The sequence below is a fragment of the Anguilla rostrata genome, chromosome 14, assembly GCF_018555375.3.
Source record: "Anguilla rostrata isolate EN2019 chromosome 14, ASM1855537v3, whole genome shotgun sequence".
Lineage (NCBI taxonomy): Eukaryota > Metazoa > Chordata > Actinopteri > Anguilliformes > Anguillidae > Anguilla > Anguilla rostrata.
In genome coordinates, this window is record NC_057946.1 from 8,146,387 (window position 1) to 8,162,142 (window position 15,756).

A 15,756-nucleotide genomic window follows, 5' to 3' on the forward strand; every position below is an offset into this window, starting at 1 on the left:
TTTTTGCCCTTTCCTCCTTACCAAACTGGTGTAACTCAGTCAGGTTTGTGGGCCTCCTTGCTCGGACATGCTTTTTCAGTTCAGTCCACAAATTTTGGGATTCAGACCAGGGCTTTGTGATGGCCACTTCAGTACTTTCACTTTGTTGTTTTTAAGCCATGTTGTTACAACTTTGGAGGTATGCTTAGGTGTGAGGGAGTGGGGGTTTTGGGAGACCAACCGCAACTGAACAGGGGGTTCTTTAAGCTATTCACCAGAGGTAAAATAGCCACAAAGTCTCAAGAGACAAGGACAGCGGAAAAATAAGAGAAAGGAAAACAATACTCCTTAGGGAGAGTATCCCAAAGAAAAGCTCTACACAACCCACATACTGGGTAAAAAAAACTAAAGCTTAAGGAGTATGAAAATAAAACAAAACTGCCGGAGCAGAAGACGGGGCAACTCAAAGAAAACAGACCTCGGACCGAGGCTGAAAAAGTAACACCCTAAAGAAAGAATACTGAGCTTAGATTGTTGGCAACAAGTTAGTGCCACAATCTAAAAAAGCTAAAGACTGTTTGTGCTAATTTTATAGCCACAACAATCCAATATCGCTACCTCTTTACCTTTACCTTTACCTTTACCTTTACCTTTACCTTTACCTTTACCTTTACCTTTACCTTTACCTTTACCTTTACCTTTACCTTTACCTTTACCTTTACCTTTACCTTTACCTCGCTTGACAGAATACCAGCTCTCGTGCAACATAAGTGACACTGAAGCAAAGCTTATCAGCTTGCTTGGGGTTTAAATAGAACGCCAACAGGTGCAAATTGTAAAAAGAAAATTTGCACGTGTATAATTCAATCAACTCAATGGCCGTAATAACTGAAGAAAAGGCGCATGAAAAAACCAATGGCCGTAATAACTGAAGAAAAGGCGCAGAAAGGAAAAGAAATGGTGACATCAGCCAAAACCATGACATTAGGATCATTGTCCTGCTGGAAGACCCGGTTGTGACCAGGTTTTGATGTCTTGAGGTGTTGCTTCAGTATTTCTAGATATTCCTCCTTCATGATACCATCTATTTTCTGAAATGCACTAGTCTAGTCCAGCAAAACATCCCCACAACATGATGCTTCCACCATCATGCTTCACGGTTGGGATGGTGTTCTTCGTATTAAAAACCTCACCCTTTTTCTTCCATACATAGCGTTGATCATTATGGTCAAACAGCTCAAATTTAGTTACATCTGACTGGTGAACACTCCTCCAAAGGCTAGGTCTTGGTCCTGGTGGTCACTGCAAACTTCATGCTGGCTTTTTTATGCTGGTCTTGGAGTATGGTCTTCTTCCTTGTGCCACAGCCTTTCTGGCCATGACGATGTAGGATTCTCTTTAAGGTGGTTGTAAATACTTTGGTACCTGATGCCTCCAACTCCTTCACCAGTTCCTTTGTTGTTGTCTTGGAGTTCAGTTGAACATTTCTGACCAAAGTTCGTTCAGCCCAGGTAGTTAGTTTGTGCCTCCTTCTTTAACGATGCAGTGTCTGGTCTATGTGGTCTATATTTGCATACAATTGATTGTACAGATGCTCATGGTATCTTCAGTTGTTTGGAAATTGCTTCTAAGAAGGAACCAGGCTTGTGGAGGTCCACAATTTTATTTCTGAGGTCTTGGCTGAGTTGCTTGGATTTCCCCATGGTATCAAGGGGAAAAAGGCAGTGGCTCTAAAGGTACACCCTTAAATACAGCCACAGGGGCCAATTAACTCCCAATTAACTCCTAATTATGACAATTGGTCAATCAAAAGCTTCTAAAATGTCATTACATCAATTTCTGGAATCTTCCAGACTGTTCAAAGAGACAGTCAACTTATGTATGTAAACTTTTGACCCACTGGAATTCCGATATAATGAATTAACGCTGAAAAACTGAGTTTGAATATTTTTAGTCTAGGTGAATATTGATACATATTATCAAAACATTTGCAGTGTATAGATTTGTGCACCATTCAGTTAACTGCCCCCACCCCCCTTTACACTGACAATCCAATTAACTAATAAACACAGGTAAGATAGTAAAGAGGAAACTTACCATATTCTGCAGTTGCACTGTGCAGGCAAAGCAAAACCGAAAATACAAAGAACATAGCCGTAGCTTCCACTTCAAGTATCAGTGTCCTGAAAAATGTACGTTTTGAGGTTATTGTTATTATATATGCAATTAAATAAAATTAAATGGTTCAATATGATAACTGACAGAAGTGTTCCGCCCGACCGTTCACCAGTGCCTTCTTCTAGTAATGAGTGCTGAATTGCAAGTCAAACACAATTAACATTCAGATGATGTCAGCATCATAGTTTATTTGCACTTCCGCATGAATAAACACAAACTAGTTTACATCTTGCAGTAGGATATTTACACCTCATTTCACTGCTTTATAAGTGCACTAAAATAATAATTGCAATACCCGAAGGCTCTCATAGGTATTTTCTTCAGGTAATTCAGATGGATGATAGATGAATAGATAGATAGCTAGATAGATAGATAATAAATCATTATTCTTTCTTATTATTGTGAAAAAAAGTGTATGAAGTTCAACTGTATCCGATGTCTCTCCAAGAAAACACAAATTAATGCCATAATTGTGGTCTATCAACATTAGCAGCGCTTTAAAAGTCACAGGAGGTCATTAATTAATGGCTGCTCTCAATGTGCATTAGCAGTGTGAACCACTGCCTAGACACACCCTGCAGCTAACACAACACAACAAAACAACACAACAAAAGAATGCTCAAAGGCATCTACCCTTCCCTGCCCGTCTTCGAGAGCAGACAGAAATGCTGACTGCACTGTGGCTCCCCTGACCCTCTTTCGTTCTTCTTGAATATCTTTTTGTAGATGCAATGTTGTTGGCATTGCTCTGTATGCATTAATTTAGCTGTCTTCAGTTTTATTAATTTTATAATTTTTTTTGTTGGTTTGTTCAGCTAACTTTACACATTGATTATAAATGTGTCTCCACTGTCTCCTTCTTGGTATTATTGCAGTTTTGTATAAATGACAGTGTCACTGATGTTCTTGAACTGTAAGTCACTGTGGATAAGTGAATATAATTTAATATACTATAGTGCGGACACTGTGTTTTCTTGTTTCAATGTGATATGTCTCCGTGTGCATTGGTAGCATGAACTTCTGCCTGGGTCCAGTCATCCACTGTACTACTTTGTTTAATCTCAGTGCAGGTTTCCCTCCTCCCCGTCTGTCAAGCTCCACCCGATAGCTCACGATCAGGAAAATGCTTTATTTATTTTGCTAATAAGAAAAGGCATGTACTTAACTACCTATATGCTGATGCTAAAACACCATTATTTTACTAAACAAATTAAGTATTGACTACACACCAGTATGTTGAATAAGTTTTGTTGAAACTAGGGAGGATGTGTTTATTATTTTGATACAACTATCAGTATCAAGAATGCACATTATTTGCAAAATAAATGAATTACCTCATCTGATTTTTTATTTACTTGTGACTATATTTAAAGTATTATTTTCACTGTTGTAAAAAATTTATTTAATGGATATTATCATTTGATTTATCATCCATAAATGGATTCACCAAATCCCAGTCATATTCAGCATAGTAAAACTAATCTTAAATTGTTCTGTCTTCTATGGCTTCCGTCACCCTCACACACAAGGCTGAACTGGAGGAACTCATACTCACATACACCCACCCAATAGTTAAGTAGTTCACTTTCTCAAAAAAAAAAAAAAAAATAAATAAATAAATAAAATAAATAAAAAAATAAACAAATATGTTTTGGTATACGTTTCCAATTTTGAAACTTACAGTTGTACAATAAGTAGGTGTACATTGTACACATACAAACGTGTACACGAGTACATACATATGAGCATTACATGTGTGAGATGTTATGTTTCTACAAAAACAAATGCCGGATTTAAACATTTTTTCCTAGTCATGCATTAAAAAAGTCACACATTTTAAAAAAGTGGCATGGAACTATGCCATGTCTGATCTTTCCACTGTTCCATGAACTCACCTACAAGAGTCTTGTCTCAGTACTAATATTCAGAATATCAGCAGTACCAAACAAAGGGCATGTTCGTCATGCATGGCTTTAAAGATTTCTCGGTTAATAAACGTTAACGCCCCCCTGTGTGGAGTTAACAGGAGATGAGAATGGAAGACATAGCGAATTTCACAATGCTGTTAAACGCCTACAGTGTGCCTGACCTCACAGCTGCAAGAGCTGCTGCAGCAGTTATGACATCACACAGTTCCTTCAATGGAAGAGATTAAGGTTTTTGATTCCACATTGTTTCCCATTAATGGGATACTTACACAAACCACAGATCTCGTGGGAGAGCTTGTTGTATGTTTTCTTATCTGTTTTATTATTTTGTTATTTTGATTGTTTTTATTTTACATTAATCTATTTTACTTATTCATATATACACTACATTGCCGAAAGTATGTGGACATCCACGATTTCACCCAGTTTTATGGGCATTAATATGGAGTTTGTCTACTATAACAACCTCCACTTTTCTGGGAAGGCTTTATATTTAATAGATGTTGGAGCACTGCAAGGATTTGCTTCCATTCAGCCACAAGTGCATTAATGAGGTCGGGCACTGATTGGGCCATTAGGCCTGGCTCGCAGCTGGCTTTCCAGTTGGTCCCAAAGGTGTTGGCAGGGGTTCAGGTCAGGACTCTGTGCAGGCCAGTCAATTTCCTTCCACGTTCTTTATAAAACCATTTCTATACGGAACTTGGAGTGTCCTCGGAGCATTATCATGTTGAAACACACAAGGGTCTTCCCCAAACTGTAGGGAAAGCCCAGAATTGTTTGGAATGTGATTGCATGGTGTAGCATTAAGATTCTACTTCGCTGGAACTAAGGCCTAGCCCAAACGATGAAAAACAGTCCCAGACTAAGGGGTGTCCAGATACTATTGGTCATATAGTGTGTTTGTAAGGAATAAACCATGACAGTCTATCTAGTAATTGGAAAATATAGTACAGTATATGACTAACGGGACAGTCCATAATGGTTTATTCCGCTTTTATAACGGTTATCAATGACCAGGCCTATATATTAGTTAGTTTCATGTTTATTTATTTTTATCAACTTAATCAGCTGAAATGGAAATATTGTTCTTCCCTTTGGGTAATTTATTTTTACTGTTGTCAAGCAACAGGGGTGCCCTAAACATGTCGCCCTAAAACTGAAAGCACTTAAGCTTGCCCCATTTCTGATAATTTTGCTGAAAAATATCAATATCAAACTAGAAAGGTTACAATTCCTGAATTGTGTGCTTCAAATTCCAACTGGCACTGTCCTCAAGCCTCAATGCATTTCAATGAGGTCGCATAGCTCAGAAGAAGCACAAAACCGTCCAGACCCACGGCGCACCATAGCATGACATATACAGCCGGGGATCAGCAAGTAGCGATTATGTTCCAGGGCTTAGTCGTATCCTAAATGTGCCTTGAGTAAAACTTGGCTAACTATATAGCTAGCTAGCTCTGGCATGTCCTCACCTCTGTAATGTTATTTGTTGTCCTTCGTGTGTCCACACGTCTGTATCGGTGGTTGTAGCGTCCGTGTCCATACATCTGTATTGGTGGTTGTAGCTGTGTGTCCGTAGCTCCTACTCATGCATGTAGGAGAGCATCCGTACGTGGGTTGTAGCTGTGTGTCCGTAGCTCCTACTCATGCGTGCAGGATAGCATCCATTCGCACTAACTAGGTTAACTAAAGTAGGCAAAACGCTAACATATTAGGGTTACCTAAAGTAACGTTAGGCAATAAAGCTGTGCTTAAAAATCTTGTGCCATTGGAAGTGCATCCAACTAAACAGCCATGCCTGAGTGACCACCTGCGCATGCGTCCTACTAAAGCGTTCCACTAAACGTCCATGAATGAGCCTCTATGGAGTGACCACAAAAAAAGTTCAATATTTCAAAAAGTTTTGAATATTTCAAAAATCTGAATACAAGCAACAATGTCTGGAACTAGCCGGTCCTTTTAGTGTAAAACGTTTGAATGTAGTGCAAAACTGTAGGACTAGTTAAAGCTAGAATAGTTGGGCAGAAAGTGCAGATAAGAAAAAAAAAGAAAGATAGCAAGAGTGGGCATGCCGGAAGCAAGCCCACTAAATATCAAATATCATTGCTTTTAATGGAGCTTCAAAAAAATCATGAAAAAATCATCCCATTAACATCATAGGGTAGATGTCTACTAATGAGTAGGGTCAGTAAGTTGCAATCAGACGACTGAATGGGTAGAGTATCAATCTTTAATATTCACCATTTTCAAATTATATACCACAAGATTTTACGAGGAACGACAAAGCCAGCTCTTACAGGTCAGAATGAATGAGGCTAGCATGTGTCTGCATCTTTAAAACCCATATCTGGCTCTGCTGGAACCAATGAACTGTTCCACTGACTATAATATGGGGGGGGATGTGGTGGGGGGAGAGTAGGGGCTGGGGAGCAAATGTGTCCCCCCCGATGTCAAACTCACTCCTACACCCCTGGCATAAACTCTCTTTGCTAAACTCCTGTGTGCATTCATTGTCTCTGCTGAAATCCTGTGTGCGTTATCCCTCTCTGCTAAACTCCTGTGTGCATTCATGGTCTCTGTTTAACTCCTGTGTGCATTCACTGTCTCTGCTAAACTCCTGTGTGCATTCATGGTCTCTGTTTAACTCCTGTGTGCATTCACTGTCTCTGCTAAACTCCTGTGTGCATTAACTTTCTCTGATAAACTCCTGTGTGCATTCACTGTCTCTGTTAAACTTCTGTGTGCATTCACGGTCTCTGTTTAACTCCTGTGTGCATTCACTGTCTCTGTTAAACTTCTGTGTGCATTCACGGTCTCTGTTAAACTTCTGTGTGCATTCACTGTCTCTGTTTAACTCCTGTATGCATTCACTGTCTCTGCTTGCTGTCCAACAAAAACAATGAGTGGGAAAGACAAGTTTAACTCATACAGTATTGAGATTTGCTCAAAGGAGGCATGATAGTACCCAACTATAGTAGGCTGTGAAAAGTCAACTATTTACTGTATAAAACCTACCAAAATTTGGCAGCTTGGCAGAGAGTTTATGACGCAACAAGGAGAACTGTTGTTAATTCAGGAGCAGTTTGGCTGACTGTAGGCTAAGTAAAATTATCCATGTCAGAATTCTGTTAGTAGCCATACTGTACCTATAATACAGTAGTCACAAATATCTGTTTTCAATCCATTTTATTCTACACCGGAACAGATGAAAAAAACCTTTTTATAGATTGTGTAAAAAGGTTTTATGTATCACCTCACATACATACTGTAAATCACAGTAACCTTATTAATACCACTCCACATAGTCATTTTAGCTCAGCATGGCTATGAGTTACTCATTTGTGCTGAAATTGAGTGTAAGACGTCTTCGATCCCAGTTTTTTTCCCCAGTCTTTGGTTCCCCAGTTTTGTCACCATGGATGGAGATGTTTTTGATGTTTTTGTGTATAATTCCCCAAATGTGATGCAAAACAGTAAAACAGTTCAAGTACTGAATATATTTAGCAAGACATTGCACTGCAAATAATAAAAAATACTGAATACAAACATACATTCACATAAATGAACTTAGAACAATACCGGCACATTTTAAGCGCTCCACTTTGCCATTGTAAAAGGCAACAGTGGCCTCTGGTGGTCGTTTAAGTTTATTTTTTTATCACTGGTGTCAAAAATCACCTGGAGGTTCACCTGTGTCCATTTAACCAAAAAGGTCAACTGAAAGCTCAGTTTTGTTTTTGTTGAGACGCTCAACCAAATATAATTTACATCTTGCAAAATTTTAACTCCCATGAAATCCTTCACTGGCAGATTCCATGTCTGCTGAGACCCCCTGTCTTATTAGTGTATGATGTCCAATCACATTTTTCAGTCAGAAAGAAATCCATATCAAGCAATTTTCCACGACAGCAGTTCTGAGGGTAGAAATAATCAGTGGCATGGCAGCCAGTGAAAAAACTGAGCATAATATGGTCACTAGTTTATGCGTTAAACTGTTTGTAAACCCATAGCTCAGCGACATAGCTCAGGAGGTAAGACCGATTGTCTGGCAGTCGGAGGGTTGCCGGTTCAAACCCCACCCCGGGCATGTCGAAGTGTCCTTGAGCAAGACACCTAATCCCTAATCCCTAACTGCTCTGGCGAATGAGAGGCATCAATTGTAAAGCGCTTTGGATAAAAGCGCTATATAAATGCAGTCCATTTACCATTTAAACCCTTTAAAACTATAAGGGGCTCAACTCTGGGGGAACATTAACAGTGGCTGTTGTGCCACATCTTCTATCAGTTATTCGCAGGTTTTTTTGTGCAGTGGTCTCTTCCAGTTACAGGAGACACATTCAGCAGGTGTTAGAACTGGAACGTTGCATCCATGTACACACATCGAACAAGACTTCCCCGACAGTGTAACAGAGCTTTAACAACATAATGGTGGACAGCTGAAACAATCCAGGAGTTAATGTTCTATTTTAGTGACAGGTAACTGGCCGTCAGCTTTCAAAGATAGGAGCTTTCTGAAGTTACTTGAAACAATTTAGGAAACATTGGGTAGCATTGCTTCGGAATACAGCTTGTTTAATTTGTGTCATCTGAGATAGCCAATACTGTTTCATGCTTTTAAAGGCAGGCCTAGATTTGAATGAATGACTCATAGACAGTACTTTGTAGGCTATGTGTGAGTAACTTGGCATTTTTGTACGTTGAAAATGTGTCTTTCATCAGATGTTATGTACCACACTAAATTGCATGTTCAAACAAGTGCAAAAGGCTACTGACGTTGAGGAAGCTTTCAGTGGAATTTATCCCCAAAGGTGTTTTTAGGGTTTTTCAGTACCTGTAATTGGCCCATTGTTTCCAGTCATTTTGTTGGTGGCACTCAGTGAAAGGTTGCACATTTAAAGGGACAGTTTATGTTAACTGTATGTTATAGTGCACAAAACTCCTTTTGTTAACACTTAGTAAGTTAACATTTTATTTAATTCTGACATATGAATTCATGCCATTTAAAAGCATGTCCATTAGTGCCCATTCACCAACACGACAGTCTATCAACTTTTTTTACGTATCCTTTAATAAGAAAATGACAAACACAATGCACTGGGCTGTGCTGAAATTCCCAAGACAGGTTCACCAAACGCTCATTGTCAGAGCAATGTTCTTTTTATGTAAGAATTTTAGAATATATAGACAGGTTCTCTAGAGACACAACATCATTTCCCCAGTAGACTGGAAGATGAGACAAACTTGGCTCTTATAACAGTCGGAGATGGCATATCTGCCCCAGCCAGATGCTTCCTTCCTTCTATATCAGCTGGTTTGCTGAGATTCCAGTCTTCATAAAAACTTACACTCAATGTGAATATACATACTTTGGCACATGCACATTTGAAGGATTCAAATTAATTATAATGCTGCTCATGGAAAATGGAAAAAACACAATGACAAAAACACACACAAGTACTATAATAAAAAACTCTCACATAACTACAAGCACTTTCAGAGTAAATGTTTTAATTTTGAAGATAAATAACAAAACAGAAGAATAACAGGTTTCACACCTTTCAACTGAGAATCAAGCCATGTTTTCGCCCTGCTCTACTGCTGCACTCTAAACGGAGTCTCCAATCGTCTCCTCATAACTTTTAACTTGGTGTTATTTACAGTGTGAACAGGTGTGTGCTGTAATTAGTTTCATCACACAGTAAACAATGACATCACAAATTACAGCTGACTGTGTGAATAGACACGGCAATGTGACAGCTAATCCAGCAGCTGGAGGCTAACTGGGTTACGCAGCAAGATGATGATCCACAACACAAAAGAAAATGCACAACTGAATGGCTGGACAAAAAAAAAATTAAAGTATTGGAGTGGCCCAGTCAAAGTCCTGACTTGACCCCATTAGAGATGCTGTGGCAGGACCGGAAACAAGCAGTTCATGCTCGAAAACCTACCACTTAGTCTTCATTAAAACAATTCTACAAAGAAGAGTGGGATACAATTCTTTCACGTTGACGTGATAGCCTGATATCAAATTAAAGGAAATGTTTGGTTACTGTTATTGCTGCTAAAGTTGCTGGAACCAGTTATTAGGTTTAAGGGGGCAATTACTTTTGATATGGGTGTTTGATAACTTTTTTTCATTAAAGAAATGAAATAATCATTAAAAAGCAGTGTCATGCCTGGGAATCAAACCTGTGACCTTTGGGTTACAAGACCAGCTCCGTACCCATTATACTACACTGTACACTAATCTATGGCAATATTTACAACTGTACTAAGATGCTGTCTCACTGCTATCAGCTGCATCTGTGGTGGGAGGAGCACAGCTGAACAAACCTTACACAGTCCTTGCACAGACACTCTGAGTCTCTGTCTATTTTCTATAGCAGCACAATGCCAACAGTTTAAAAAAGAATTGTACTGTAAAGGTACAGTTGAGTACTGGAAGGTATATGTATTACTAATTATTTAAATTAACATATATTAGTATGCATGTTTTCAATGTGCATTGTTTTCAATGCATATAAGACAAAATGAATTAAGAGGAAACCCATTTTATGGCAAGAGAAGACTGCTATATATAATCATTTTAGCATTTTAGCATAGCATTTATCTATATCATAAGCAAGCTTAATACATGCATAAGTGCAGTAACATCTTAATAAAATAAGTGCATATTATCACTTTTCATATTAGTCTTCTGTGATGTCAGCGCTTCTCCAGGCTGCCCTGGAAGGTCCCCGACTGGCTGGTCTCTGTAGTTTTCTGCGCTGAACTCCCTGGAGCGGCTTGACGGCAGAGGAGCCGGGTCACCTGCTTCCGGCACTGAGACGAGCCGAAGTAGTAGATGACTGGATCCAGGCAGCTGTTCACACTCCCAATGCACACAGAGACCAGGTAAGCAATATATAATTTGTTGCTGTGCTGCTTGGAAAACTGTGAGTAATGAGCAAGCAGGAGGATGTTGGATGGGGTGAAGCAGACCACAAAGACCGTCAGCACCATGACCGCCGTGATTATGGCCCGGGTCTTCTTGGAGCGCTTTGACTCACAGGAGCGAAGCAGGACCCGGATGATGCTCATGTAGCAGGCGGTGGTGACGATGAGGGGGATGAAGAAGAACACACAGGTGAAGGCGGGGAAGAAGTAGAGATAGTAGCCCTGCATCTGCCTGTCATCCGTCACGTCATGGCAGGTGATGATGCCCAGCTCGGGCAGGCACATGGTCTGCTCTGACAGGAGGATGGGCATCACCCCGGCAACAGCCAGCAGCCACATGGCACAGCACATGGCCACTGCGTTCCGCTGGCAGCGCCAGGCCAGCGATCTGATGGGGTAGACCACACCCAGGAAGCGATCCATGCTGATGCTCATCATCAGCAGGACTGAGCCATACATGTTGCAGTAGAAGGCGAAGGTGACCACGCGGCACATGGCCGGTCCATACACCCAGTCATTGCCGTTGAAGTGGTATGATGCCTTGAAGGGGAGCAGCAGCACAAACAGCAGGTCGGCTGTGGCCAGGTTGAGCATGTAGATGACTGCTGGCTTTTTGGGTCGGACTTTGAGCGAGAACATAAAGATGGCGGCGGCGTTGAGAGGGACGCTGGCGATGAACACCAGGACATAGATGCTGGGGATGACTGTGGTCATAAGGGAGCCAGTCAGGAACAGTGTAGCCTCTTTGCTGATGCCCAGCATCTGCTTCATCTCAGGTGTTTGACAGTGGCCAGTAAGGTTTTCAGACCCACTGCCATTAACAGTTGTGATTTCCTCAGAGTTTGTCTCAGGGAATGCTGGGAAACCATACTCCACGATCCCTGAAATAATAAAGCATTTTTGCAGTATTAATGCATGCTTGTTTGAAGCGAGGTGATGTCAGCTTTTTGTAGCTCTACTTAGTTTTGCTAAAACAGTGCAAGTCCAATGTAATAGCCAAGCTTGTTACCCAAATGCTTCAATCCTCAATGGGATACTATTTGTCCAGAACACTCACCTCATGGCTTTAATAATGATTCAGATGTTAAATGAATGGTGCTGCATATGCAATACTTTCAATGTGAGTGTTAGGGTACATTCATTTTCTTATGATTAACAGTTCCTTCCAATAAACAGAAACATTTATTTATAAAACTGAATATAGTGCAGTTTTGTTTGCTTGAATGTAACCAAAGAAAATTCTCTATGGTGTGGCATATTAGCAATAGTAACCACTAAATACAGTATGTACCTTTTGAATATGAAACCTTTATGCAGTGCAGGTTAAAACAAAAAAGGTTTTGTTCTTCTCTTTAAATGCTTTAAGCTTTTGCATAATTCAGTGTGTTCGGGAATGTAAACTTTTATCAGCCGTTGTTAGAAAAAACAGTTGAGGCCAAAAGTTTACATACACCTAGGCTAAAGACATTCAAACTAAATTTCACAACTTCACACATTTCGTGTTACCATACATTTCCTGTGTTAAGTCAATTAGGGTATCTACTTTATTTCCATAAGAGGTCATTTCAAAATAATAGCTAAGAGACAATACATAAAAGCTGAAATGAATCTCAGATTTTCAGTGGGTCAAAAGTTTACATACACCTTGTTAGTATTTGGTGGCATTGCCTTTTAATTGCTTAACTTGAATCAATTGCTTGGCGTAACCATCCACAAGCTTCTCACAATGCTTTGCTGTATTTTTGCCCTTTCCTCCTGACCGAATTGGTGTAACTCATTCAGGTTTGTGGGCCTCCTTGCTCAGACATGCTTTTTCAGTTCAGTCCACAAATTTATGGGATTCAGATCAGGGCTTTGTGATGGCCACTCCAATACTTTCACTTTGTTGTCTTTAAGCCATGTTCTTACAACTTTGGAGATATGCTTAGGATCATTTTCCTTCTGGGAGACCCAGTTGTGACCAAGTTTTAACTTTCTAGCTGATGTCTTGAGGTGTTGGATCAGTATTTCTAGATATTCCTCCTCCTTCATGATGCCATCTATTTTCTGATGTGCACCAGTCCCTTTTCCAGCAAAACACTCCCACAACATGGTACTTCCACTACCATGCTTCACGGTTGGGATGGTGTTCTACATATTAAAAGCCTCACCTTTTTTCCTCCATACATAGCTCTGATCATTATGGCCAAACAGCTCAAATTTTGTTTCATCTGACCAGTGAACACTCCTCCAAAGGCTAGGTCTTGGTCCTGGTGATCACTGCAAACTTCATGCAGGCTTTTTTATGCTGGTCTTGAAGTGCGATCTTCTGCGGTCTTTGTACAGATGCTCATTGTCAGGGTGGGCGAGGGGATGGACCCAAACGCAGAGTCAAAAAACACTCAAAATCCAGAGTAAACGCAAAACCAGGAGTGTTGCTTTTAATTTGAACAAAAAACAAAAGGGAACAAACGAGGCCGCGCAGGGCAAGTCCTAAAAAACAAAGTAAGATTTTCAAAACTAAGGAAACAAAGAAAATCCAACAATCCAAAAACACAAGAAATGGAACGTGGGCAAAAACACTGGAGGCTACTCTTAGCAAGAAACACACGGGGCAGAAACACGATCAGAAGCACGAACAAACAAACTAACAACAAGGATCCAGCACGTGAGTCAGGGAGAAGGGAACTTAAATAGACAAGACACTGACGAGACACAGCAGGGCACAATGCACAATCAGGCCACAGAGAGGGAGGGGAAAACAAGATAACCAAAAAACAATAATTGAACAATTGAAAACACAAATACAATTAAACAAGGTACAAGCAGGACACCAAACAGAAGTGCCGCCATCTGGCGGCCCAACAAGGAAGGACAGACAGAAAACACAGAACCATGACACTCATGGTATCTTCAGTTGTTTGGAAATTGCTCGTAAGGAGGAACCAGACTTGTGCAGGTCCACAATTTTATTTCTGAGGTCTTGGCTGAGTTGCTTAGATTTTCCCATGGTATCAAGGGAAAAAAGGCAGTGGCTCTAAAGGTACGCCCTTAAATACAGCCACAGGTGCCAATTAACTCCCAATTAACTCCTAATTATGACAATTGGTCAATCAGAAGCTTCTAAAATGTCATTACATCAATTTCTGGAATCTTCCAGACTGTTTAAAGAGACAGTCAACTTGGTGTACGTAAATTTTTTACCCACTGGAATTCCAATATAGTCAATTAAAGCTGAAATAACTCTGAACAAAGTAGATGCTCTAATTGACTTGCCAAAATAAATGTATGGTAACATGAAATGTGCAGAGTTGTGAAAAACTGAGTTTAAATATCTTTAGTCTATGTGAATGTAAACGTTTGGCCTCAACTGTAAATATTGATACATATTATCAAAACACTTGCAGTGTATAGATTTGTGCACCGTTTAGTTAACTGCCGCCACCCGCCTTTACACTGACAATCCAATTAACTAATAATCACAGGTAAGATAGTAAAGAGGATACTTACCATTTCCTGCAGTTGCACTGTGCAGGCAAAGCAAAACTGAAAATACAAAGAACATAGCCGTAGCTTCCACTTCAAGTATCAGTGTCCGGAAAAATGTATGTTTTGAAGATACTGTTATTATATATGCAATTAAGTGAAATTAAATGTTTCAATATGATAGCTGGCAGAAGTGCTCCACCCGACTGTTCACTAGTGCCTGCTTCTAGTAATGAGTGCTGAATTTCAGGTCAAACACGATAAACATTCAGATGATGTCAGCATCATAGTTTATTTGCACTGCCGCATGAATAAGTACAAACTAGTTTACATCTTGCAGTAGGATATTCCCTCCTCAGTTCACTGCTTTATAAAATAATAATTGCAATACCTGAAGGCTCTCATAGGTATTTTCTTCAGGTAATTCAGATGGATGATAGACGGATAGATAGATAGCTAGTTAGATAGATAATAATTCATTATTCGTTCAGTTGTGATGAAAGCGCATGAAGTACAACTGTATTTGATGTCTCTCCAAGAAAACACAAATCAATGACATAATTGTGGTCTATCAACATTAGCAGCCCTTTAAAAGTCACAGGAAGTCATTAAGTAATGGCTGCTCTCAATGTGCATTAGCATTGTGAACCACTGCCTGGACACACCCTGCAGCTAATTTGTGTTATGAACATAACAAAAGAATGCTCAGAGCCTGCCTCTTTTTTTCCTGATCATGAGCTATCTGGTGAAGCCTGACAGACAAGGAGGAGGGAAACCTGCACTGAGATTAAACAAAGTAGTACAGTGGATGACTGGACCCAGGCAGAAGTTCATGCTACCAATACACAAAGAGACATATCACATTAAATCAAGAAAACACGGTGTCCACACTATAGTACATTAAATTATATTCACTTAACAGACACTTATCCACAGTGACTTACAGTTCAAGAACATCAGTGACACTGTCATTTATACAAAACTGCAATATTACCAAGAAGGCACCGGAGACAAATTTATAATCAATGTGTAAAGTTAGCTGAACAAACCAACAGTTAATAGTGCAAACAAAAAGTGAACACAGCTAATTTAATCCATACACAGTATTGCCAACAACATTGCATCTACAAAAAGAAATTCAAAGAGAACGAAAGAGGGTCACGGGAGCCATATTCACATACACCCACACTTAACGACTATCCTTCTTAGAACAACAGATATGTTTTGTGTAGTTTATTTAATACTTATGACATTACGTATCGTTGTA

General features: G+C 39.8%; 1 protein-coding gene across 1 annotated transcript; it reads right to left on the minus strand.

Moving 5' to 3' along the window:
• Nucleotides 1-10,793: 10,793 nt before the first annotated feature.
• Nucleotides 10,794-11,978, minus strand: LOC135239884 (proteinase-activated receptor 1-like). The gene has a single exon (XM_064308870.1). The coding sequence runs from the start codon at nucleotides 11,793-11,795 to the stop codon at nucleotides 10,794-10,796; it is 1,002 nt and encodes a 333-aa protein (XP_064164940.1). The 5' UTR covers nucleotides 11,796-11,978.
• Nucleotides 11,979-15,756: the final 3,778 nt, after the last annotated feature.

Bases quoted from the DNA above. Each gene is read 5' to 3' on its own strand.
- LOC135239884 (XM_064308870.1), bottom strand. From the start codon at position 11,795: ATGAAGCAGATGCTGGGCATCAGCAAAGAGGCTACACTGTTCCTGACT.